Source organism: Psittacula echo (assembly GCF_963264785.1).
Source record: "Psittacula echo genome assembly, contig: SCAFFOLD_56, whole genome shotgun sequence".
Lineage (NCBI taxonomy): Eukaryota > Metazoa > Chordata > Aves > Psittaciformes > Psittacidae > Psittacula > Psittacula echo.
In genome coordinates, this window is record NW_027664196.1 from 21,756 (window position 1) to 44,943 (window position 23,188).

A 23,188-nucleotide genomic window follows, 5' to 3' on the forward strand; every position below is an offset into this window, starting at 1 on the left:
AGGCCCCATACATATGGGTCCGAGCCCATGTAGGCCCCATACATGTGGGTCTCAGCCCATGTACGCCCCATACATGTGGGTCTCAGCCCATGCAGGCCCCATACATGTGGGTCTGAGCCCATGCAGGCCCCATACACGTGGGTCTCAGCCCATGTAGGCCCCATACATGTGGGTCTGAGCCCATGCAGGCCCCATACACGTGGGTCTCAGCCCATGTAGGCCCCATACATATGGGTCTCAGCCCATGTAGGCCCCATACATGTGGGTCTCAGCCCATGCAGGCCCCATACATGTGGGTCTGAGCCCATGGAGGTCCCGTCCGTGCGGCCCTGACCCGCTGTGCCCCACACGTGTGGGTCGCAGATGGCGGAGGCCGAGCCCGGGGGGCGCTGTGGGGCCGGGGGGGGCCTGGCCCTGCTCAACGCCCGGGCGCTCGACGTCACCTTCGAGGTGGGGGACGAGTATGACGTCATCGAGACCATCGGCACCGGCGCCTACGGCGTCGTCAGCTCCGCGCGGCGCCGCGACACCGGTGAGGGCGCCCGGTGGGGCCATTGGGGGCCATTGGGGAGGGGCCATGGGGTGCCATTGGGTGCCATTGGGTGAGGGTCCATGGGGTGCCATTGGGTGAGGGTCCATGGGGTGCCATTGGGTGCCATTGGGTGAGGGTCCATGGGGTGCCATTGGGTGCCATTGGGTGGGGGCCATTGGGGGCCCTTGGGTGGGGGTCCATTGGGTGCCATTTGGGGCCATTGGGTGCCGTTGGGTCAAGGCCATTGGGTACCATTGGGAGGGGGTCCGTAGGGTGCCATTGGATGAGGGTCCATGGGGTGCCATTGGGAGGGGGCCATTGGGAGGGGGCCATTGGGGTCCATGGGGTGCCACTGGGAGGGGGTCCATGGGGTGCCATTGGGTGGGGGCCATTGGGGTCCATGGGGTGCCATTGGGTGGGGGCCATTGGGGTCCATGGGGTGCCATTGGGAAGGGGTCCATGGGGTGCCATTGGGTGGGGGCCATTGGGGTCCATGGGGTGCCATTGGGAGGGGGCCATTGGGGTCCATGGGGTGCCATTGGGTGGGGGCCATTGGGGTCCATGGGGTGCCACTGGGTGGGGGTCCATGGGGTGCCATTGGGAAGGGGTCCATGGGGTGCCACTGGGTGGGGGTCCATGGGGTGCCATTGGGAAGGGGTCCATGGGGTGCCATTGGGAGGGGGCCATTGGGGTCCATGGGGTGCCATTGGGAGGGAGTCCATGGGGTGCCATTGGGAGGGGGCCATTGGGGTCCATGGGGTGCCATTGGGTGGGGGTCCATGGGGTGCCATTGGGAGGGAGTCCATGGGGTGCCATTGGGAGGGGGCCATTGGGGTCCATGGGGTGCCATTGGGAAGGGGTCCATGGGGTGCCATTGGGGGGGGGCCATTGGGGTCCATGGGGTGCCATTGGATGATGTCCACGCATGGGCCCCCAGGCCAGCAAGTGGCCATCAAGAAGATCCCGAACGCCTTCGACGTGGTGACCAACGCCAAGAGGACCCTGCGGGAGCTGAAGATCCTCAAGCACTTCAAGCACGACAACATCATCGGCATCAAGGACATCCTGAAACCCACCGTGCCCTACGGCGAGTTCCGCTCCGTGTGCGTCACCCCACGGCCACCTCCCGCTGCCCTGTAGACCCTCCTGTGGGGCAGGAGGACACATGGCATGGAGCCCCGTTGGGTTGGTGACCCCATAGGGTCCATCTGGATGCTCCTGTGGGGCAGGAGGACACATGGGATGGAGCCCTGTTGGGTTGGTGACCCCATAGGGTCCATCTGGGTGCTCCTGTGGGGCAGGAGGACACATGGGATGGAGCCCTGTTGGGTTGGTGACCCCATAGGGTCATCCCAAACCCCTTCTAGACCCTCCTGTGGGGCAGGAGGACACGGGGGTTGGAGCCCCATTGGGTTGGTGACCCCATAGGGACATCCCAAACCCCTTCTAGACCATTCTGTGGGGCAGGAGGACACGGGGGTTGGAGCCCCGTTGGGTTGGTGACCCCATAGGGTCCATCTGGGTGCTCCTGTGGGGCAGGAGGACACATGGGATGGAGCCCCGTTGGGTTGGTGACCCCATAGGGTCCATCTGGGTGCTCCTGTGGGGCAGGAGGACACATGGCATGGAGCCCCGTTGGGTTGGTGACCCCATAGGGACATCCCAAACCCTTTCTAAACCATTCTGTGGGGCAGGAGGACACGGGGGTTGGAGCCCCATTGGGTTGGTGACCCCATAGGGACATCCCAAACCCCTTCTAGACCATTCTGTGGGGCAGGAGGACACGGGGGTTGGAGCCCCGTTGGGTTGGTGACCCCATAGGGTCCATCTGGGTGCTCCTGTGGGGCAGGAGGACACATGGGATGGAGCCCCGTTGGGTTGGTGACCCCATAGGGTCCATCTGGGTGCTCCTGTGGGGCAGGAGGACACATGGCATGGAGCCCCGTTGGGTTGGTGACCCCATAGGGACATCCCAAACCCTTTCTAAACCATTCTGTGGGGCAGGAGGACACGGGGGTTGGAGCCCCATTGGGTTGATGGCCCCATAGCTCCATCTCAACCCCCTTGTAGCCCCTGTTATGGGTCAGGCTGACCCCCCGCACCACCCCTTTCCGCCCTCCTTTAGCTACGTCGTGCTGGACCTGATGGAGTCCGACCTCCACCAGATCATCCACTCCTCGCAGCCCCTAACCCTGGAGCACGTCCGCTACTTCCTCTACCAGCTCCTCCGCGGCCTCAAGTACATCCACTCGGCCAACGTCCTGCACCGCGACCTCAAGCCCAGCAACCTCCTGGTCAACGAGAACTGCGAGCTCAAGATCGGCGACTTCGGCATGGCCCGAGGGCTCGGCGCCGACCCGCGCCACGCCAAGGCCTTCCTCACCGAGTACGTGGCCACGCGCTGGTACCGGGCGCCGGAGCTGCTGCTGTCGCTGCACCGCTACACGCGCGCCATCGACATGTGGTCCGTGGGCTGCATCTTCGCCGAGATGCTCGGCAGGCGCCAGCTCTTCCCGGGCCGCAACTACATCCACCAGCTCCAGCTCATCATGGCCGTGCTGGGGACGCCGCCGCCCGCCGTGATGGGGGCCATCGGCGCCGAACGCGTCCGGGCCTACATCCAAAGCCTCCCGCCGCGCCCGGCTGTGCCGTGGGAGTCCCTGTTCGGTGACGGCGACGCCGAGGCCTTGGCGCTCTTGGGGAGGATGTTGAGGTTCGACCCGCGGGACAGGGTTGGGGTGGCGGAGGCGCTGAGACACCCGTTCCTGGCCAAGTATCACGATCCTGAGGATGAGCCCGAGTGCGTCCCGGCCTTTGACTTCGCCTTCGAGCGCCGGGCGCTCACCAAGGAGGACATCAAGGCGGCCATCGTGGCCGAGATCGAGGACTTCCACGCGCGCCGGGATGGGATCCGGCGCCACATCTCCTTGGCGCCAACCAATGGGGTCGCTGGAGGCGTCAACGGCGGTGGTCCCGGGGGGGGTGACTCCAATGGAGCGCCCAATGGCCCCGCTTGGCCTTGCGCCGATGTGGACATGGTGAGCCCGGGGCCTGATGGGCCCATGGAGTCGCCGCTGCGGGTGAAGGCGGAGCCCGGCGCCGCCGCAGCGCCCAAGAGGGATGGAGCCATCTCAGATGACACCAAAGCTGCTCTCAAGGCTGCGCTGCTCAAGTCGGCCATGAGGAACAAGAGTAAAGGTGAGCGGGCGGGATGGGGTGGGGTGGGTTGAGTTGAGTTTGGTTGGTTTGGGTTGAGTTGGGTTGGGTTGAGTTTGGTTGGGTTGAGTTGGGTTGAGTTGGGTTGGGTTGGATTGGGTTGTATTGAGTTGGGTTGGGTTGGGTTGGATTGAGTTTGGTTGGGTTGGGTTGAGTTGAGTTGGGTTGGGTTGGGTTGGGTTGAGTTGGGTTGAGTTGGGTTGGGTTGGGTTGAGTTGAGTTTGGTTGGGTTGGGTTGAGTTGGGTTGAGTTGGGTTGGGTTGGGTTGAGTTGAGTTTGGTTGGGTTGGGTTGAGTTGGGTTGAGTTGGGTTGGGTTGGGTTGAGTTGAGTTTGGTTGGGTTGGATTGAGTTGAGTTGGGTTGGGTTGGATTGAGTTTGGTTGGGTTGGGTTGGGTTGGTTGGGTTGGATTAAGTTGAGTTGGGTTCGGTTGGGCTGGGTTGAGTCGGCTGCTATTGGCTGCCATCGCCCCGTGCTCAGCTTACCCTCTGACCCCCCCCACTTCCCCCCATCCCTATCCCCATCCCAGACCCCCCCTGCGCAGCGCCGGAGCCCCCGGAGGGCCGGCGCCCGGTGACGGCGGCCGAGCGGCAGCGGGAGCGGGAGGAGAAGCGGCGCCGGCGCCAGGAGCGGGCCAAGGAGCGGGAGAAGAAGCAGCGGGAGCGGGAACGCCGCGAGCCCCAAGGCCGCGGGGATGGGCTCCAAGGCCTGGTCCTCACTGATGACGACCGGCACCTCCTGGAACGTTGGACCAAGATGCGAGATGGGGCCATCCCCCGGGCACCCCCTGCCCCACAGCCCCCAGTGCCGCCACCTCCTCTCTGCCCCCCAGCTTGTGGGGCGCCCCCAGAGGCTTGGCCAGGGGCTGAGGTGTGGCCTGAAGCCACTGTTGGAGCTGTGGTGCCCGACCCTGATGTGGCTACTGTGACGCAGCAGCTCTCCAAGTCACAGGTGTGGGGCTGCTGGGGTCATCTTGGGTTGGGTTGGGTTGAATTAGGTTGGGTTGGGTTGGGTTGGGTTGGGTTGAGTTGAGCGGGGTTGGGTTGGGTTGTGTTGGGTTGGGTTGGGTTGAGTGGGGTTGGGTTGAGTTGGGTTGGGTTGAGTTGGGTTGGGTTGGATTGGGTTGGGCTGGGTTGGGTTGGGTTGGGTTGGGTTGGGTTGAGTTGGGTTGGGTTGGGTTGAATTAGGTTGGGTTGGGCTGGGTTGGGCTGGGTTGGGTTGGGTTGGGTTGGGTTGAGTTGGGTTGGGTTGGGTTGAATTAGGTTGGGTTGGGCTGGGTTGGGTTGGGTTGGGTTGGGTTGAGTTGGGTTGAGTTGGGTTGGGTTGGGTTGAATTAGGTTGGGTTGGGCTGGGTTGGGTTGGGTTGATGGCTGCTCACTACAGGTGGGCTGACCCACTCCTTGAGTGTCATCACCGCCACCCTCCCACACAGGTGGAGGACCTGCTGCCCCCCGTCTTCTCGGTGACCCCCAAGGGCAGCGGCGCCGGGTATGGGGTGGGCTTCGACCTGGAGGAGTTCCTCAGCCAATCGCTGGACATGGTTGGAGACCCCAAGGAGAGGTAAGAGGAGACTGAATTGAACTGAGTGGCTGGCCAATGGGGTTTCGGCCTCGGCGCTGAGGCCCCGCCCCCTTTGCCCCCCAGCCAAGGAGATTCGGCGCCGCTCTCAGCCTCGCTGCTTGCTGATTGGCTGGAGGTTCATCGCCTCAGCCCCGCCGCCCTCGAGAGCCTCCAGCGCGACCTCCAGCTCGGCTCCCCCATGCTCCTCAGTGATGACCTCCCAGACCCATAACCGGGGGGGCGGGGACACCCCATTGGTTCCCCCCCCCTTTGGCCCCACCCCCTTTGACTCCGACCAATTACATTTGTAAGGAAACCAAGCCCCTGCCTCGTCCAATGGGATTTGGGCTCCTTGGGGACCTATGGGGAGCCCTATGGGGCCATATGGGCTTTTTGGGGTCATATGGAGTCTATGCGGAGTAGTGGGGGACTCTACGGACCTATGGGGCTATAGGGGCCCCTATAGGAGCTATGGGAACCCGCGGAGCAGGAAGGAGACGGAGGCGACTGCGTTTGTGACATGGGTTTTGTAGCAAATACATCACAGACCACGAGGGACACACAGAGCGGGGGGAGCAACGCGGGGGGGCCGGGAGCACCTATGGGTTGGGGGGGACACAGAGGGGTCCTTGATGGGGTCCTTGGGGGCTTGGTTGGGTCATTGAGGGAGTTATTGAGTCATTGATGACATCATTGAGGGCTTGGTTGAGTCATTGATGATGTGATTGGGTTGTTGGTTGGGTTATTGATGATGTCATTGAGGCATGGAAGTCACTGGGTTGTTGGTTGGGTCACTGAGGGGGTCGTTGGCTCATTGATGGTGTCATCGGGTCATTCATGATGTCACTGGGTTGGTTGGGTCATTGATGATGTCATTGGGTCATTGGTTTGGTCATTGAGGGGGTTGTCGGGTCGTTGATGATGGCATTGGGTGATTGATGATGTCCTTGGGTCATTGGTTGGGTCGTTGAAGGGTTCGTTGGGTGATTGACTGCATGGCTGCATGGTCAGTGGGTGGGTGGATGGCCAATGAGATGGTTAGATGGTCAATGAGATGGTTGGATGGTCAATGGGTGGTTGGATGGTCAATGGGTGGTTGGATGGTCAGTGGGTGGTTGGATGGTCAGTGGGTGGTTGGATGGTCAACGGGGTGGTTGGATGGTCAATGGGTGGGTGGATGGTCAATGGGTGGTTGAATGGTCAATGAGATGGTTGGATGGTCAATGGGTGGTTGGATGGTCAATAGGTGGTTGGATGGTCAATGGGTGGTTGGATGGTCAATGGATGGTTGGATGGTCAATCGGTGGTTGGATGGTGAATGGATGGTTGGATGGTCAATGGGTGGTTGGATGATCAATGGGTGGTTGGATGGTCAGTGGGTGGTTGAATGGTCAGTGGGTGGTTGGATGGTCAATGGGTGGTTGGATGGTCAGTGGGTGGTTGGATGGTCAGTGGGTGGTTGGATGGTCAATCGGTGGTTGGATGGTCAGTGGGTGGTTGGATGGTCAGTGGGTGGTTGGATGGTCAGTGGGTGGTTGGATGGTCAATGGGTGGTTGGATGGTCAGTGGGTGGTTGGATGGTCAATGGGTGGTTGGATGGTCAATGGGTGGTTGGATGGTCAATGGATGGTTGGATGGTCAGTGGGTGGTTGGATGGTCAATGGGTGGTTGGATGGTCAATGGGTGGTTGGATGGTCAATGGGTGGTTGGATGGTCAATGGGTGGTTGGATGGTCAATGGGTGGTTGGATGGTCAGTGGGTGGTTGGATGGTCAATGGGTGGTTGGATGGTCAATGGGTGGGTCAGTTGGGTCACCAACTGGTTGCTCAGGCAGGCAATGGGCTGGTGAACTGCTGGGATACGTGCTCATCAGCTGCTTCAATGGGTGGTGGCGTCACCCTTGACCATGAGACGGGCCAACCCAACCCATCACTGAAGGTCAACCCGACCCATAACCCCCACTCTGGGACCCCCTATTGGGTGAACCTGCCCCATGGCCCTTCCCTATGGTCAACCCAACCCATGACCCTTCCTATGGTCAGTCCAACCTAGGGCCCTTCCCTATGGTCAACCCAACCCAAGACCTCTCCCTATGGTCAACCGAAGACCTCTCCCTACGGTCAACCCACCCTGTGGCCCTTCCCTGTGGTCAACCCAGCCCATGACCCTCCTTGGGCATCACCCCCATTGACCCCTCTACCCCCACCTTGAGGCCACCTCCTGTCCCCCAAGTGTGTGTCCCGTCCCCCCCCCAAGCGCATGGATGGAGGCTCATGGCAAGGGGGTGGAGCCATGGAGCGAAGGGGAGGAGCCAAACAGCCAATGGACGCCATGACTGGATGGGCGGAGCCCAAGGAACCGCTGCGATTGGTCGGCTCCAGGAATCACTGTCTCTTCATTAAGTCTCATGAATGGAGGAGGAGATGGTGGAGATGATGGGGGGGGGGTTCATGGGGGGCCCTACAAGCCCAAGGTGCCCCCAATGGAAGAGGCCAAGACCACCCCCAGCACCACGCAGCAGATGATGATCATGATCTTCTTCTACTCGAGGAGACAGGAGAGAAGGAGAAGGTTATGGGGACACCCCCAGTGGCCACCCCAGTGTCCCCAGTGGCCACCTGATGGCCTCAAGCTCTCACCCTTCGGGCCTTGCTCTGGTACTTGACGGCTTTCTTGGTGTCCGACACGGCCCGTTCCACGTAGTCCACCGAGTGCTCCACGTTGTACTCGATGCGATCGATCATCTCGCCCTTGGGGAGGAGGAACCGGCCCCTGAGACTCCTTGGGATGGGTCTAAGGGGGGTTCTAGGTGGTCTCCATGGCTTTAGATGGGTTCTAGATGGGTCTAATGGGGGTTCCTGGTGGTCTCCATGGCTTTGGATGGGGTCTAAATGGGTCTAAGGGGGGTTCTTATGGACTCAATGGCTTTGGGTGGTGTCCATATGGGTCTAAGGGGGGTTCTAGGTGGTCTCCATGGCTTTAGACGGGTTCTAGATGGGTCTAAGGGGGGTTCTTATGGTCTCAGTGGCTTTGGGTGGTGTCCATATGGGTCTAAGGGGGGTTCTAGGTGGTCTCCATGACTTTAGATTGGTTCTAGATGGATCTAAGGGGGGTTCTTATGGTCTCAGTGGCTTTGGGTGGAGTCCATATGGGTCTAAGGGGGGTTCTTATGGACTCAGTGGCTTTGGGTGGTGTCCATATGGGTCTAAGGGGGGTTCTAGGTGGTCTCCATGGCTTTAGATGGGTTCTAGATGGGTCTAAGGGGGGTTCTTATGGTCTCAGTGGCTTTGGGTGGTGTCCATATGGGTCTAAGGGGGGTTCTTATGGACTCAATGGCTTTGGGTGGTGTCCATATGGGTCTAAGGGGGGTTCTTATGGACTCAATGGCTTTGGGTGGTGTCCATATGGGTCTAAGGGGGGTTCTTATGGTCTCCATGGCTTTAGACGGGTTCTAGATGGGTCTAAGGGGGGTTCTTATGGTCTCAGTGGCTTTGGGTGGAGTCCCTATGGGTGCATGGGGGGTTCCTGGGGGTCCCTACCTGGCTCTCCACCAGCATGGCCATGTCCACAAACATATCGTGCAGCTCCCGAATGCTGGTCTCCAGCTTGATGATCTCGTTGTGTCGCGTCTCGATCTCGTTCAGGGCCTGTTTGGTCATCTGCGAGTCCATCTTGATCTGCGTGGAGACAGGGAGGACACCCCGCGGGGCTCCTCAGCCTCCATACTGGCCCCAGCGACCTCTGGATGGCTTCAAGGTGCCCCATAGCGTCCCCAACCTACATCATCGGTGAAGATGGCCAACTTCCCGCTCTCCAGCATGTCCTCCAGCTCCTCGTTGGTGGTGGTGCGGCCGGCTGCGGGCACAAGGGAGGTAGTGGGTGGGTGATGGCACCTCTACGGTCCCTCCATCCCACCCCATGGAGCGGGACCTACTGATCTCGAGTTGGCGCTGGATGCGGTCCTTGCAGCGGTCGCGGTACTTGGACTGGGTGGCGTTGTACTCGGTCATCACCTCCACAAACTTGCGGGACAAGGTGGAGTGCTGGGGAGGGGGGGGGGTTAGGGTTAGGGTTAGGGTTAAGGTTAAGGTTAGGGTTAGGGTTAGGGTTAGGGTTAAGGTTAAGATTAGGGTTAGGGTTAGGGTTAAGGTTAAGATTAGGGTTAGGGTTAGGGTTAACGTTAAGGTTAAGGTTAGGGTTAAGGTTATGGTTAGGGTTAGGGTTAAGGTTAAGTTTAGGGTTAGGGTTAGGGTTAAGTTTATGGTTAGGGTTAGGGTTAAGGTTAAGTTTAGGGTTAGGGTTAAGGTTAAGTTTATGGTTAGGGTTAGTGTTAAGGTTATGGTTAGGGTTAGGGTTAAGGTTAAGTTTAGGGTTAGGGTTAAGGTTAAGGTTAAGGTTAGGGTTAGGGTTAAGGTTAAGGTTAGTGTTAGGGTTAAGGTTAGGGTTAGGGTTAAGGTTAGGGTTAGGGTTAAGTTTAAGGTTAGGGTTAGGGTTAAGGTTAAGGTTAGGGTTAGGGTTAGGGTTAAGTTTAGGGTTAAGTTTAGGGTTAGGGTTATGGTTAAGTTTAGTTTTAGGGTTAGGGTTAGGGTTAAGGTTAAGGTTAGGGTTAAGGTTAGGATTAGGTGTAAGGTTAGGGTTAGGGTTAGGGTTAGGGTTAGGGTTAAGGTTAAGGTTAGGGTTAAGGTTAGGATTAGGTGTAAGGTTAGTGTTAGAGTTAAGGTTAGGGTTAGGGTTAGGGTTAGGGTTAAGGTTAAGGTTGGTGTTAGGGTTAAGGTTAAGGTTGGGTTAGGGTTAAGGTTAAGGTTAAGTTTAGGGTTAGGGTTAGGGTTAAGGTTAAGGTGAGGGTTAAGTTTAGGATTAGGTGTAGGGTTAATGTTAGAGTTAGGGTTAGGGTTAGGGTTAAGATTAATGTTAAGGTTAGGTTTAACGTTAGGTTTAGGTTTAGGGTTAAGTTTAGGGTTATGGTTAATGTTAGGGTTAGGGTTAAGGTTAGGGGTATGGTTACGGTTAGGGTTAGGGTTAGGGTTAGGGTTAGGGTTAGAGTTAGGTTTAGGGTTAGGGTTAGGGTTAGGGGTTAGGGTTAGGGTTAGGGTTAGGGTTAGGGTTAGGGTTAGAGTTAGGTTTAGGGTTAGGGTTAGGGTTAGGGGTTAGGGTTAGGGTTAGGGTTAGGGTTAGGGTTAGAGTTAGGTTTAGGGTTAGGGTTAGGGTTAGGGTTAGGGTTAGGGTTAGAGTTAGGTTTAGGGTGAGGGTTAATTTTAGGGTTAGGGTTAGGCTCAGGGTCGCATGGACAGATGTGGCCACCAGGAGCTGCTGAAGGGCACCAGGAACTGGAAGTGGGTACCTGGGTCTTGCGGATGCGGAGGTCGGCCGAGGAGCGGTTGAGTCCTTCCTCCTGCTCAATGCTCTGCTCGATGGCTGCGGGATGCAAAGGGGTGAGCGGGGGGTGTGTGTGTGTCTTGTTGGAGCTTCCATGCATGGGGGACCTTGGTCATGCAACCAATGGGGGTCAATTCAGAGTGATCACCCCAAGGGGATCAACCCAAGGGAGTCAATCCAAGGGGATCAACCCAAGGGGATCCACCCAAGGGAGTCAATTCAAGGGGATCAACCCAAGAGGTCACCTTTCAACTTGGAGCGCACTTTGTTCGCCGTCTTCTTGATGTCGGCCGTGAGGTCCTCGAGCTCCTGCTTGGTCTCTGGGGGGACACACACACAGGGCCTCTATGGGGCTCTATGGGTCACTGTGGGTCTCTGTGGGGTCTCTATGGGGTCTCTATGGGTCTCTTTGGGGTCTCTATGGGTCTCTAGGTCTCTATGGCCTCTATGGGTCTCTATGGGTCTCTACGGGTCCCTATGGGTCTCTACGGGTCCCTATGGGTCTCTAGGGGTCTCTATGGGGTCTCTATGTGTCTCTATGGGTCTCTATGGCCTCTATGGGCCTCTAGATGCACCTGGTGTCCCTTCATCCCATCACTCCCCGTGTCCCCATGGATGTCCCCATTGCCCCCATTGCCCCCTTTACCCCCATGGCCCCAACCCCCCCCATTGCCCCCGTTGCCCCATATCCCCCCATTGCCCCCCATGTCCCGCTCACTCTCATCGGGGTTGGGGGCGGCCAGGATGGCGCTGTGCTGCTTCTTCACCTGCTCCACGTCCTCCGAGAGCTTCTCGATGCAGCCCCGGATCTCCTCCACCTGTGGGGCATGAGATATGGGGCAGGGATATGGGATATGGGGCAGGGATATGGGGCAGGGATATAGGGTATGGGGACGTCTCTATGAGTGCTGTAGGGGCTCTCTGAGTGCTGTAGGGGTTGTCTTTGGGTGACCTAAGGTGCCATGGGGTGTCTATAGACCGCTGTGGGATGATCTAGGATGCTCTAGGGAGCTATGGGGCCATTGTGGGTGTCACAGTGGGGTGCTATAGAGCTCTATAAGGCACTATGGATCTCTACAGGTGTCTGCGGATCTCTATGTGACGCTGTGGGTCCCTCTGGGGTCTCTATAGGGTCTCTATGTCTCCCTATGGGTCGCTATAGGGTCTCTATGGGTCCCTGTGTGTCCGTATGTGTCACCAAGGGGTCTCTATAGGTTTCTGTGGGGTCTCTGTGTGTCCCTATGGGTCTCTACATGTCTCTGTGGGTCGCTATAGGATCTCTGTAGGGTCTCTGGATGTCCCTGCGTGTCCCTATGGGTGGCTGTGGGGTCTCTAGGTGTCCCTATGGGGTCCCTATGGGTCTCTGGGGGTCCCTATGGGGCAGCCCCACACCTGCTCAAAGAACTCGTCCATGAAGTGGTCTCGGTCCACGTGGACGACCTCGTCCTCATCGTCGCTGTCCTTGGCCTGCAGGGGGCGCCCTCTGCCTCAGGGGGGCGTGGCCAGCACTGACCACACCCCCTCCCACCCTCACTGATGCCCCATTGGCTGCCTCCCCCCAGAGCCCGTCTCATTTGCATGCACTGAACGCTATTGGCTGCCTGCCCTAGAGCACAGCGCTGTGATTGGCTGAGGGCTGGGAGGGGGTGAGTCATCGGCATGGCCTGATCCTCCCTCACCTGATTGGCTGCCTGGGCCCGGCTCATTTGCATAGCCCCGCCCCTGCACCACTGCCCCCCCTCATACCATTGGCTCCCGCCAGGACTCATTTGCATAAAGCCAGCCCCCAGCCCCCCATAGCGCCCCACTGCACCCATTGCAGACCCCAGCATCCCATTACAGCCAATGACCCCCAGAGCACCCTATGGCAGCCTATAGCACACAAAGCACCCCATAGCCCCCCACAGCCCCCACTGCAACCCATAACTGCCACAGCACCCTATAGCACCCTGTAACCCTCATTGCACCCCATAGCTCCCACAGAAGCCCGTAGCAGCCCGCAGCACCCCATACATCCTATGGGCCCCATAGCACCCCACAGCCAGCACAGCACCCATTACAACCCCCAGCACCCCACTGCACCCCATAGAACACACTGCAGCCGACGGCACCCACAGCCCACATAGCATCCCTGTATCCCCCCAGCATCCCAAGGCACCCTATAGCACCCAAAACACCCCATGGCACCCCATAGCACCCAAAGCATCCCATGACATCCTGATAGCCCTACAGCACCCCACAGCATCCACTGCAGCCCCCCAGTCCTCCTTGCACCCATAGCACCCCATAGCCTCTGTAACACCCTATATCCCCCCATAGCCCCTATAGCACTGCATAGCCCCCGCAATACCCCATAGCATCACACAGCACCCACTGCAAACCCACAGTCCCCATTGCACCCACAAGCCCCATAGTATCCCACAGCCCCTACAGCACTCTATATGCCCCCATAAGCCCCATAGCATCCCATAGCCCTCCTAGCCCCCTATATCCCCACATAACACCCCATAGCCCCCTATAATCCTTACTTCCCCTCATAGCCCCATAACCCTCTATATGCCCCACAGCTCCATAGCCCCCTATACTCCATAGCCCCCATACCCTCTCGATCTCCCATAGCCCCCCATAGCCCCCATAGCCCCATAGCTACCAATACCTCCTATATCCCCCATAGCCTCCTATACCTCTTATACCCCCTATATCCCCCAGAGCCCCATAGCCTCCTATACCTCTTACACCCCCTATATCCCCCAGAGCCCCATAGCCTCCTATACCTCTTATACCCCCTATATCCCCCAGAGCCCCATAGCCTCCTATACCTCTTACACCCCCTATATCCCCCAGAGCCCCATAGCCTCCTATACCTCTTACACCCCCTATATCCCCCAGAGCCCCATAGCCTCCTATACCTCTTATACCCCCTATATCCCCCAGAGCCCCATAGCCTCCTATACCTCTTATACCCCCTATATCCCCCCGAGCCCCATAGCCTCCTATACCTCTTATACCCCCTATATCCCCCCGAGCCCCATAGCCTCCTATACCTCTTATACCCCCTATATCCCCCAGAGCCCCATAGCCTCCTATACCTCTTATACCCCCTATATCCCCCAGAGCCCCATAGCCTCCTATACCTCTTATACCCCCTATATCCCCCAGAGCCCCATAGCCTCCTATACCTCTTATACCCCCTATATCCCCCAGAGCCCCATAGCTTCCTATACCCCTTATACCCCCAATATCCCCTCTAGCCCCATAGCCTCCTATAACCTCTGCATCCCTCATAGCCCCACAGCATCCCGTTGCCCCCTATTCCCTCCATATCCCCCCCAGCATCCCATATTCCCCTATAGCCCCTATACCCCCTGTTCTCCCCATAGCCCCCTATAGCCCCCGTAGCCCCATAGCCCCCTATACCCCCCACAGCCCCCCATAGCCCCATAGCCCCCCATAGCCCCCTATGTCCCCCATAGCCCCCCCCCCGTCCCCCTCTCACGCTGCGGAGCTCCTGGGTCCGGTCCTTCATGGCGAGGGGGGGGGTTGGGGGGGGGGGTTGGGGGGGAGGGGGGAGGGGCCGGACGCGGCGCGTGCTGCTGGGGGGGGAGGGAGGGAGGGGGGAGGTGGGGGGAGGGGCTGCGGCTGCGGCTGAGGCTTGGGGTGGGGGGGGGGAGGGGGGCTGCGGAGAAGGGGGCGGGGCCTTGGGGGGGGAAGGACCAATGGGAGCAGGGGAAGGGGGACCCCAGAGCCCAAGATAGCCCCGTATGGGGGTCCCAGAGCCCATCGGTGGGGGCCCACATCCCATAGTGGGATCCTAGGTCCCGTTTTGGGGGTCCCAGATCCCGTTTTGGGTCCCAGATCCCATTATTGGGGTCCTAGATCCCCTTTTGGGGTCCCAGATCCCATTATTGGAGTCCCAGATCCCATTATTGGGGTCCCAGATCCCATTTTGGGGTCCCACATCCCATTATTGGGTCCCAGATCCCATTTTTGGGTCCCAGATCCCATTATTGGGGTCCTAGATCCCATTTTGGGGGTCCGACATCCCATTTTGGGGTCCCAGATCCCATTATTGGGGTCTCAGATCCCATTTTGGGGGTTCCAGATCCCATTTTGGGGTCCCAGATCCCACATTGGGGGTCCCAGATCCCATTTTTGGGTCCCAGATCCCACATTGGGGGTCCCAGATCCCATTTTTGGGTCCCAGATCCCATTATCGGGGTCCCAGATCCCATTTTGGGGGTCCCAGATCCCATTATTGGGGTCCCAGATCCCATTTTGGGGGTCCCAGATCCCATTATTGGGGTCCCAGATCCCATTTTGGGGGTCCCAGATCCCATTATTGGGGTCCCAGATCCCATTTTGGGGGTCCCAGATCCCATTTTTGGGTCCCAGATCCCATTTTGGGGGTCCCAGATCCCATTTTTGGGTCCCAGATCCCATTTTTGGGTCCCAGATCCCACATTGGGGGTCCCAGATCCCATTTTTGGGTCCCAGATCCCATTATCGGGGTCCCAGATCCCATTTTGGGGGTCCCAGATCCCATTATTGGGGTCCCAGATCCCATTCTGGGGGTCCCAGATCCCATTTTGGGGGTCCCAGATCCCATTCTGGGGGTCCCAGATCCCATTATTGGGGTCCCAGATCCCATTCTGGGGGTCCCAGATCCCATTATTGGGGTCCCAGATCCCATTCTGGGGGTCCCAGATCCCATTATTGGGGTCCCAGATCCCATTTTGGGGGTCCCAGATCCCATTTTTGGGTCCCAGATCCCATTTTGGGGGTCCCAGATCCCATTTTGGGGGTCCCAGATCCCATTTTTGGGTCCCAGATCCCATTTTGGGGGTCCCAGATCCCATTTTTGGGTCCCAGATCCCATTTTGAGGGTCCCAGATCCCACTTTGGGATCCCACATCCCGTACTGTGCTCCCCACCGCTTCTGGACCCGCCCCCCCCCCCCCTTTGGAGGACCTTCCGCGCGCTCCTCTCTATGGTTCGGCGGACTCCACGGCCAGAGCGTCCCCTCCACTTCCGCCTCCGAGGCCCCGGGCGCAGCCGCAGAGCGGCCGCCGGCACTTCCGCATCCGGCCGGCGGGGGAAGGGCGCCACCATGCGGGACAGGACGCGGGAGCTCCGCCAGGTACGGGGGGAACGACCCCGAAAAGGACCCGAAATGACCCAAAGTGGGGCTCAAGGACCCCTCTATGGCCCCATGGACCCCAATATGGCCCCATGGACCCCTCTATGGCCCCATGGAGCCCCCTATGGCCCCATGGACCCCAATATGGCCCCATGGACCCCAATATGGCCCCATGGACCCCTCTATGGCCCCATGGACCCCCCTATGGCCCCATAGACCCCTCTATGGCCCCATGGACCCCAGTATGGCCCCATGGACCCCAGTATGGACCCATGGACCCCAATATGGCCCCATGGACCCCTATACGGACCCCTGTATGGCCCCATATATCCCAATGGGCACCCCAACAGGCACCCATTGACTCCTGGGTCGCCCCATGGGCCTGTCTATGTCCCTACAGACGGCAGCGTGGGCCTGTTGACCCCTATAGGCCCCTATAGACCCCTATAGACCCCTATAGCCCCACTATAGGCCCCTATAGGCCCCTATAGGCCCCTGTGTCACCCACAGGCCTGCGGCAGCAGCTCGGAGGAGGACGATGGGGCCGACGATGGGGCCGCAGTGGCTTTAATGAGGCTGAACCCGCTCCTGCAGGTGAGTGCCCCCTTGACACGCCATTTACATACCATTTACATGCCATTTACATACAATTTACGTGCCGTTTACATACCATTTACATGTCATTTACGTACCATTTACACGCCAAGAACACACCATTTACATACCAGTTACACACCAAGAACACGCCATTTACATACCAGTTACACGCCAAGAACATGCCATTTACATACTATTTACACGCCAAGAACACGCCATTTACGTACCATTTACACGCCAAGAATATGCCATTTACATACCATTTACATGCCAAGAACACGCCATTTACATACCAGTTACACGCCAAGAACATGCCATTTGCATACCATTTACACACCAAGAACACGCCATTTACATACCATTTACACGCCAAGAACACGCCATTTACATACCATTTACACGCCAAGAATATGCCATTTACATACCAGTTACACGCCAAGAACATGCCGTTTACATGCCAGTTACACGCCAAGAACATGCCGTTTACATGCCATTTACACGCCAAGAAAGCCATTTACATGCTGTTTACGCCCCCTTTACACACCATTTACACACCAAGAACGCGCCATTTACGCGCCACGCACATGCCATTTATGCGCCATTTACACGCCGTTTGCGGCCCCTTTACACGCCATCTACGCGCCATATACATGCCATTTACACGCCAAGAACACGCCATTGACGCGCCATTTCTGTGCCCTTACCGTGCTCTTGGCGTGTTCGTGGCGTGCTGCAGGCGGGGCGGGTGCGGGCGGCGCTGCGGGCGCTGGAGCTGAAGCTGGAGGCGCTGGAGCTGCTGCAGGAGGCGGTGCTGGGCAGCCCCCTGCCCCCCGAGGGTGCGTACGGGGCTATAGGGGGGCTATAGGGGTCTATAGGGGGCTATAGGGGTCTATAGTGGGGCTATAGGGGTCTATAGGGGGCTATAGTGGGGCTATAGGGGTCTATAGGGGGCTATAGGGGTCTATAGTGGGGCTATAGTGGGGTCTATAGGGGGCTATAGTGGGGCTATAGGGGGCTATAGGTGGGCTATAGGGGTCTATAGTGGGGCTATAGGGGGGCTATAGTGGGGCTATAGGGGGCTATAGTGGGGCTATAGGGGGCTATAGTGGGGCTATAGGGGTCTATAGGGGGCTATAGGGGTCTATAGTGGGGCTATAGTGGGGTCTATAGGGGGCTATAGTGGGGCTATAGGGGGCTATAGGTGGGCTATAGGGGTCTATAGTGGGGCTATAGGGGGGCTATAGTGGGGCTATAGTGGGGCTATAGGGGGCTATAGGGGGCTATAGTGGGGCTATAGGGGGCTATAGTGGGGCTATAGGGGTCTATAGGGGGCTACAGGGGGCTATAGGGGGCTATAGTGGGGCTATAGGGGTCTATAGTGGGGCTATAGGGGGCTATAGGTGGGCTATAGGGGGGCTATAGGGGTCTATAGTGGGGCTATAGGTGGGCTATAGGGGGGCTATAGGGGGCTATAGTGGGGCTATAGTGGGGCTATAGTGGGGCTATAGTGGGGCTATAGTGGGGCTATAGTGGGCTATAGTGGGGCTATAGTGGGGCTATAGTGGGGCTATAGTGGGGCTATAGGGGGCTATAGTGGGGCTATAGGGGGCTATAGTGGGGCTATAGTGGGGCTATAGTGGGGCTATAGTGGGGCTATGGGGGCTATAGGGGGCTATAGTGGGGCTATAGGGGGCTATAGTGGGGCTATAGGGGTCTATAGGGGGCTACAGGGGGCTATAGGGGTCTATAGTGGGGCTATAGTGGGCTATAGTGGGGCTATAGTGGGCTACAGGGGGGCTATAGGGGTCTATAGTGGGGCTATAGGGGTCTATAGGGGTCTATAGGGGTCTATGGGGGTCTATAGGGGTCTATGGGGGTCTATAGGGGTCTATGGGGTCTATGGGGGTCTATAGGGGTCTATGGGGTCTATGGGGGTCTATAGGAGTCTGGGGGCTCCCATTCTGGTCTCCACCCCCAGGGCAGCAGCGGGATCTGCAGCTCCACCAGGATGAGATCCAGGAACTGACGCAGGAGATCCGCTCCCGGCTGCGAGGTGGGACCCACAGCGCCGCATAGACACCCCATAGCGCCCCATAGGCACCCCATAGACACCCCATAGCGCCCCATATCTTTGGGGTTCCCCCCTAGCGCTGGAGCCAGTGGAGGAGGAGGAGGAGGAGGAGAGCAGGAGCAGCATCAGGGCCCGGGTGAAGCGCACCCAGGTAAGGGGGGGTTCGGGGGTCCCTGGGCTCCCTGCCCCCATTTTCGCCCCCCCCGCACCCGTTTTCGCCCCCCCCGCACCCGTTTGTGCCCCCCCCGCACCCGTTTTCGCCCCCCTCGCACCCGTTTTCGCCCTCCCCGCACCCGTTTTCGCCCCCCCCGCACCCGTTTGTGCCCCCCCCGCACCCGTTTTCGCCCCCCTCGCACCCGTTTTCGCCCTCCCCGCACCCGTTTTCGCCCTCCCCGCACCCGTTTGTGCCCCCCCCGCACCCGTTTTCGCCCTCCCCGCACCCGTTTTCGCCCTCCCCGCACCCGTTTGTGCCCCCCCCAGCACGCGGCGCTGTCGCAGCAGCTCCTGGCGCTCACCGGGCGCTGCCACGCGGCTCAGGCCCGGTTCCGGCAGCGGCGCCTCGAGAGGGTCCAGCGGCAGCTGCACGTGGGTGAGAGCAGGAAGGGGATGGGATGGGGATGGGATGGGGATGGGATGGGGATGGGATGGGGATGGGATGGGGATGGGGATGGGATGGGGATGGGATGGGGATGGGGATGGGATGGGGATGGGATGGGGATGGGGATGGGGATGGGATGGGGATGGGGATGGGATGGGGATGGGATGGGGATGGGGATGGGATGGGGATGGGATGGGGATGGGGATGGGATGGGGATGGGGATGGGATGGGGATGGGGATGGGATGGGGATGGGATGGGGATGGGGATGGGATGGGGATGGGATGGGGATGGGGATGGGATGGGGATGGGGATGGGATGGGGATGGGGATGGGGATGGGATGGGGATGGGGATGGGATGGGGATGGGATGGGGATGGGATGGGGATGGGGATGGGATGGGGATGGGGATGGGATGGGGATGGGATGGGGATGGGATGGGGATGGGGATGGGGATACACTGCGGTGGATTGGGGAGGGCGCTGGGATGCTCTGGAATGCACTGGAATGCTCTGGGATGCGCTGGGATGCGCTGGGATGCTCTGGGATGCACTGGAATGCTCTGGGATGCGCTGGGATGCTCTGGCATGCACTGGGATGCTCTGGGATGCACTGGGATGCTCTGGGATGCACTGGGATACTCTGGGATGCTCTGGGATCTGTTGGGATGCAGCCGGCAGTGCCCCGGTCACAGAGGAGGAGCTGGAGCAGATCCTGGAGTCGGGGCATAGCGAGATCTTCGTCAGCAACGTGAGGGAGCACCCACGGGTGCCGTGGTGGTGGTCAGTGGGTGCCAGTGGGTGCCAATGGGTGTCAATGGGTGCCTATGGGTGTCAGTGGTGATCAGTGGGTGCCAATGGTGATCAATGGGTGTCAGTGGTGATCAGTGGGTGCCAATGGTGATCAGTGGGTGCCAGTGGTGATCAATGGGTGCCAATGGTGATCAATGGGTGCCAGTGCTGGTCAATGGGTGCCAATGGTGATCAATGGGTGCCAATGGTGATCAGTGGGTGCCAATGGTGATCAATGGGTGCCAATGGTGATCAGTGGGTGCCAATGGTGATCAATGGGTGCCAATGGTGACCAATGGGTGCCAGTGGTGATCAGTGGGTGCCAATGCTGGTCAGTGTTGCCAATGGTGATCAGTGGGTGCCAGTGGTGATCAGTGGGTGCCAATGGGTGTCAGTGGGTGCCAATGGTGATCAGTGGGTGCCAATGGTGATCAGTGGGTGCCAATGGTGATCAGTGGGTGCCAGTGGTGATCAATGGGTGCCAATGGTGACCAATGGGTGCCAGTGGTGATCAGTGGGTGCCAATGCTGGTCAGTGTTGCCAATGGTGATCAGTGGGTGCCAGTGGTGATCAGTGGGTGCCAGTGGTGATCAATGGGTGCCAATGGTGACCAATGGGTGCCAGTGGTGATCAGTGGGTGCCAATGCTGGTCAGTGTTGCCAATGGTGATCAGTGGGTGCCAGTGGTGATCAGTGGGTGCCAATAGGTGTCAATGGGTGCCAATGGTGATCAGTGGGTGCCAATGGTGATCAATGGGTGCCAATGGTGATCAATGGGTGCCAATGGTGATCAGTGGGTGCCAATGGTGATCAGTGGGTGCCAATGGGTGTCAATGGGTGCCAGTGGTGATCAATGGGTGCCAATGGTGATCAGTGGCACCCATGGGTGCAGGTGCCGGGCGCGTCGCGGGCGCTGCAGGAGGTGGGGCTGCGGCACCGGGAGCTGCAGCGCCTGGAGCGGGGCCTCAGGGACCTGGGGGAGCTCTTCACTGTGCTGGGAACCAGCCTGGAGCAGCAGGTGGGGCAATGGGGGCAATGGGGCAATGGGGGGCAATGGGGGCAATGGGGGGGCAATGGGGGCAATGGGGGCAATGGGGGCACTGGGGGGAATGGGGGCAATGGGAGCAATGGGGGGAATGGGGCAATGGGGGCAATGGGGGCAATGGGGGGAATGGGGCAATGGGGGCAATGGGGGGAATGGGGCGAATGGGGCAATGGGGGCAATGGGGGCAATGGGGGGCAATGGGGCAATGGGGGAATGGGGCGAATGGGGCAATGGGGGCAATGGGGGCAATGGGGGGCAATGGGGCAATGGGGGAATGGGGCGAATGGGGCAATGGGGGCAATGGGGGCAATGGGGGCAATGGGGGCAATGGGGGCAATGGGGCAATGGGGGCAATGGGGGGCAATGGGGGCAATGGGGGCAATGGGGGGCAATGGGGGCAATGGGGGGGCAATGGGGGCAATGGGGGCACTGGGGGGAATGGGGGCAATGGGAGCAATGGGGGGAATGGGGCAATGGGGGCAATGGGGGCAATGGGGGGAATGGGGCAATGGGGGCAATGGGGGGAATGGGGCGAATGGGGCAATGGGGGCAATGGGGGCAATGGGGGGCAATGGGGCAATGGGGGAATGGGGCGAATGGGGCAATGGGGGCAATGGGGGCAATGGGGGGCAATGGGGCAATGGGGGCAATGGGAGCAATGGGGGGAATGGGGCAATGGGGGCAATGAGGGGAATGGGGGCAATGGGGGGAATGGGGCAATGGGGGCAATGGGGGGAATGGGGGGAATGGGGCAATGGGGGCAATGTGGCAATGGGAGCAATGGGGCAATGGGGGGAATGGGGGCAATGGGGGGCAATGCTTTGTCTTGGGTTATACTGGTCTGTATTGGTTCGTGTGGATTTATGACTGGTCCATATTGGCCCATGCTGGTTTATACTGGTGCATACTGGTCCATGTTACCCCGTACTGGATTGTTACTGCATTATACTGATTTATGGTTGGATTATACTGGTCCGTACTGGTCTGTACTGGTCCGTACTGGTCCGTACTGGTCCCTGTGGCGCAGGGGGAGCTGCTGGACCGCATCGAGCACCACATCCAGGACTCCGGCTCCCGCCTGGACAAGGGCACCCGGCACTTGGAGGCCGCGGCGCGGAGCCAGCAGGGGGCGCGAAAGGTCAGGCCCCACCCCCTTCCCCCTCCCCCCTTGGGCCCCCCCCCCCCATCCCACGTGACCCCCCCGTCGTCCAATAGAAGAAGCTGCTGGTGGCCGGGTGCGTCGTCATCACTGGCGTCATCGTCGCCGTCATCATCGCTGTCACCGTGGCAACCGGGTAGGCCACGCCCCCTCTGGGGCCGAAGCTCCGCCCCCTGCGCTCTCATTGGCCTCTGGATGTGGCTGAAGCTCCACCCCTGCGCTCCCATTGGTTGGTGGGGCCTGGTTGACCAAATAAAGTGGTTTTCGCTCAAAAGAGTGGCGGGAAGTTGTGTGTGGGGTGGTCCAAAGTGTGACCCCCACATCCCATAATATCCTCACTCGCATACCCCATTACATCCCATATCCCGTACCCCACATCCCATAATATCCCATACCCCATCCCATATCCCGTACCCCACATCCCATAATATCCCATACCCCATCCCATATCCCGTACCCCACATCCCATAATATCCCATACCCCATTCTCCTCTGCTGTGCCGTACCTATCGCCCCCCTTGGGGGGCTATGGGGGGGTAACAGGGGGTTAATAGAGGGTAATGGGGGGCAATGGGGGACAGTGAGGGGGTAACAGGGAGTTAACAGGATCTGTCCACTGGGTTGGACTGAACTGAGCTGCTCTGAATGGGGCTGAGCTGGGACTCTGCCATTTGCGATGCAGCCACAGCCGAAGATGTGCACGGCGCCTCCGATCGTGCTCTACTCCCTGGGATGCTGGGCAGCCCAGCACGGGTGCCAAAGAGGTTCCATTGTAATGGACTTTGAGTTGGGAAATGGAGGAGCGACAGCAATGCGGATGGCACCGTTGCAAAGCTGACTTTCTGCAGAAGAGGCACAGCTCAAGTTTTTTGCCCTGGCTCTTCGGCTGTGGGAGCAGAGGCCAACCGTTCGTGCTCTACTCCCTGGGATGCTGGGCAGCCGGGCACGGGTGCCAAAGAGGTTCCATTGTAATGGACTTTGAGTTGGGAAATGGAGGAGCGACAGCAATGCGGATGGCACCGTTGTAAAGCTGACTTTCTGCAGAAGAGGCACAGCTCAAGTTTTTTGCCCTGGCTCTTCGGCTGTGGGAGCAGAGGCCAACCGTTCGTGC

General features: G+C 59.2%; 3 protein-coding genes across 5 annotated transcripts; 2 read left to right on the forward strand and 1 right to left on the reverse strand.

The window, feature by feature from the left end:
- Positions 1 to 437: 437 nt before the first annotated feature.
- MAPK7 (mitogen-activated protein kinase 7) lies at positions 438 to 5,539 on the forward strand (the record flags this gene model as incomplete). Its single annotated transcript, XM_080639908.1, has 6 exons — positions 438 to 532; positions 1,470 to 1,635; positions 2,658 to 3,730; positions 4,277 to 4,698; positions 5,180 to 5,307; positions 5,392 to 5,539. The coding sequence occupies exons 3-6, from the start codon at positions 2,677 to 2,679 to the stop codon at positions 5,537 to 5,539; spliced, it is 1,752 nt and encodes a 583-aa protein (XP_080496034.1). The 5' UTR covers positions 438 to 532; positions 1,470 to 1,635; positions 2,658 to 2,676.
- Positions 5,540 to 7,709: 2,170 nt separating this feature from the next.
- Positions 7,710 to 12,369, reverse strand: LOC308232684 (syntaxin-1B). 2 transcript variants are annotated; one of them, XM_080639914.1, is made up of 9 exons: positions 12,076 to 12,369; positions 11,402 to 11,501; positions 10,929 to 11,003; positions 10,649 to 10,722; positions 9,242 to 9,329; positions 9,089 to 9,162; positions 8,847 to 8,984; positions 7,947 to 8,057; positions 7,710 to 7,848 (listed from the first exon to the last, which is right to left on the reverse strand). In XM_080639914.1, exons 1-9 carry the CDS (start codon positions 12,094 to 12,096, stop codon positions 7,768 to 7,770), a joined length of 762 nt encoding a protein of 253 aa, XP_080496040.1. In that variant the 5' UTR covers positions 12,097 to 12,369; the 3' UTR covers positions 7,710 to 7,767. The 2 variants fall into 2 exon arrangements, with proteins under 2 accessions (XP_080496040.1, XP_080496039.1); XM_080639913.1 differs by having other exon boundaries at positions 9,242 to 9,350.
- A 3,392-nt stretch (positions 12,370 to 15,761) lies between these two features.
- On the forward strand, positions 15,762 to 22,307 carry LOC308232693 (syntaxin-4-like). Of its 2 annotated transcripts, none has more exons than XM_080639922.1 (10): positions 15,762 to 15,820; positions 16,331 to 16,414; positions 17,154 to 17,253; positions 18,396 to 18,470; positions 18,566 to 18,639; positions 18,969 to 19,077; positions 19,757 to 19,833; positions 20,766 to 20,891; positions 21,946 to 22,056; positions 22,134 to 22,307. In XM_080639922.1, the coding sequence occupies exons 1-10, from the start codon at positions 15,791 to 15,793 to the stop codon at positions 22,215 to 22,217; spliced, it is 870 nt and encodes a 289-aa protein (XP_080496048.1). In that variant the 5' UTR covers positions 15,762 to 15,790; the 3' UTR covers positions 22,218 to 22,307. The 2 variants fall into 2 exon arrangements, with proteins under 2 accessions (XP_080496048.1, XP_080496049.1); XM_080639923.1 differs by having other exon boundaries at positions 18,990 to 19,077.
- The last annotated feature ends 881 nt before the right edge of the window (positions 22,308 to 23,188 follow it).

Bases quoted from the DNA above. Each gene is read 5' to 3' on its own strand.
- LOC308232693 (XM_080639922.1), top strand. From the start codon at position 15,791: ATGCGGGACAGGACGCGGGAGCTCCGCCAG. The intron at 16,415-17,153 runs GTGAGTGCCCCC...GGCGTGCTGCAG, and splicing joins GGCTGAACCCGCTCCTGCAG to GCGGGGCGGGTGCGGGCGGC. The intron at 19,078-19,756 runs GTGAGAGCAGGA...GTTGGGATGCAG, and splicing joins CCAGCGGCAGCTGCACGTGG to CCGGCAGTGCCCCGGTCACA.
- LOC308232684 (XM_080639913.1), bottom strand. From the start codon at position 12,096: ATGGACGAGTTCTTTGAGCAG. The intron at 11,502-12,075 runs GTGTGGGGCTGC...CATGCCCCACAG, and splicing joins TGGACGAGTTCTTTGAGCAG to GTGGAGGAGATCCGGGGCTG. The intron at 8,985-9,088 runs GTAGGTTGGGGA...GTCTCCACGCAG, and splicing joins TGGCCATCTTCACCGATGAT to ATCAAGATGGACTCGCAGAT.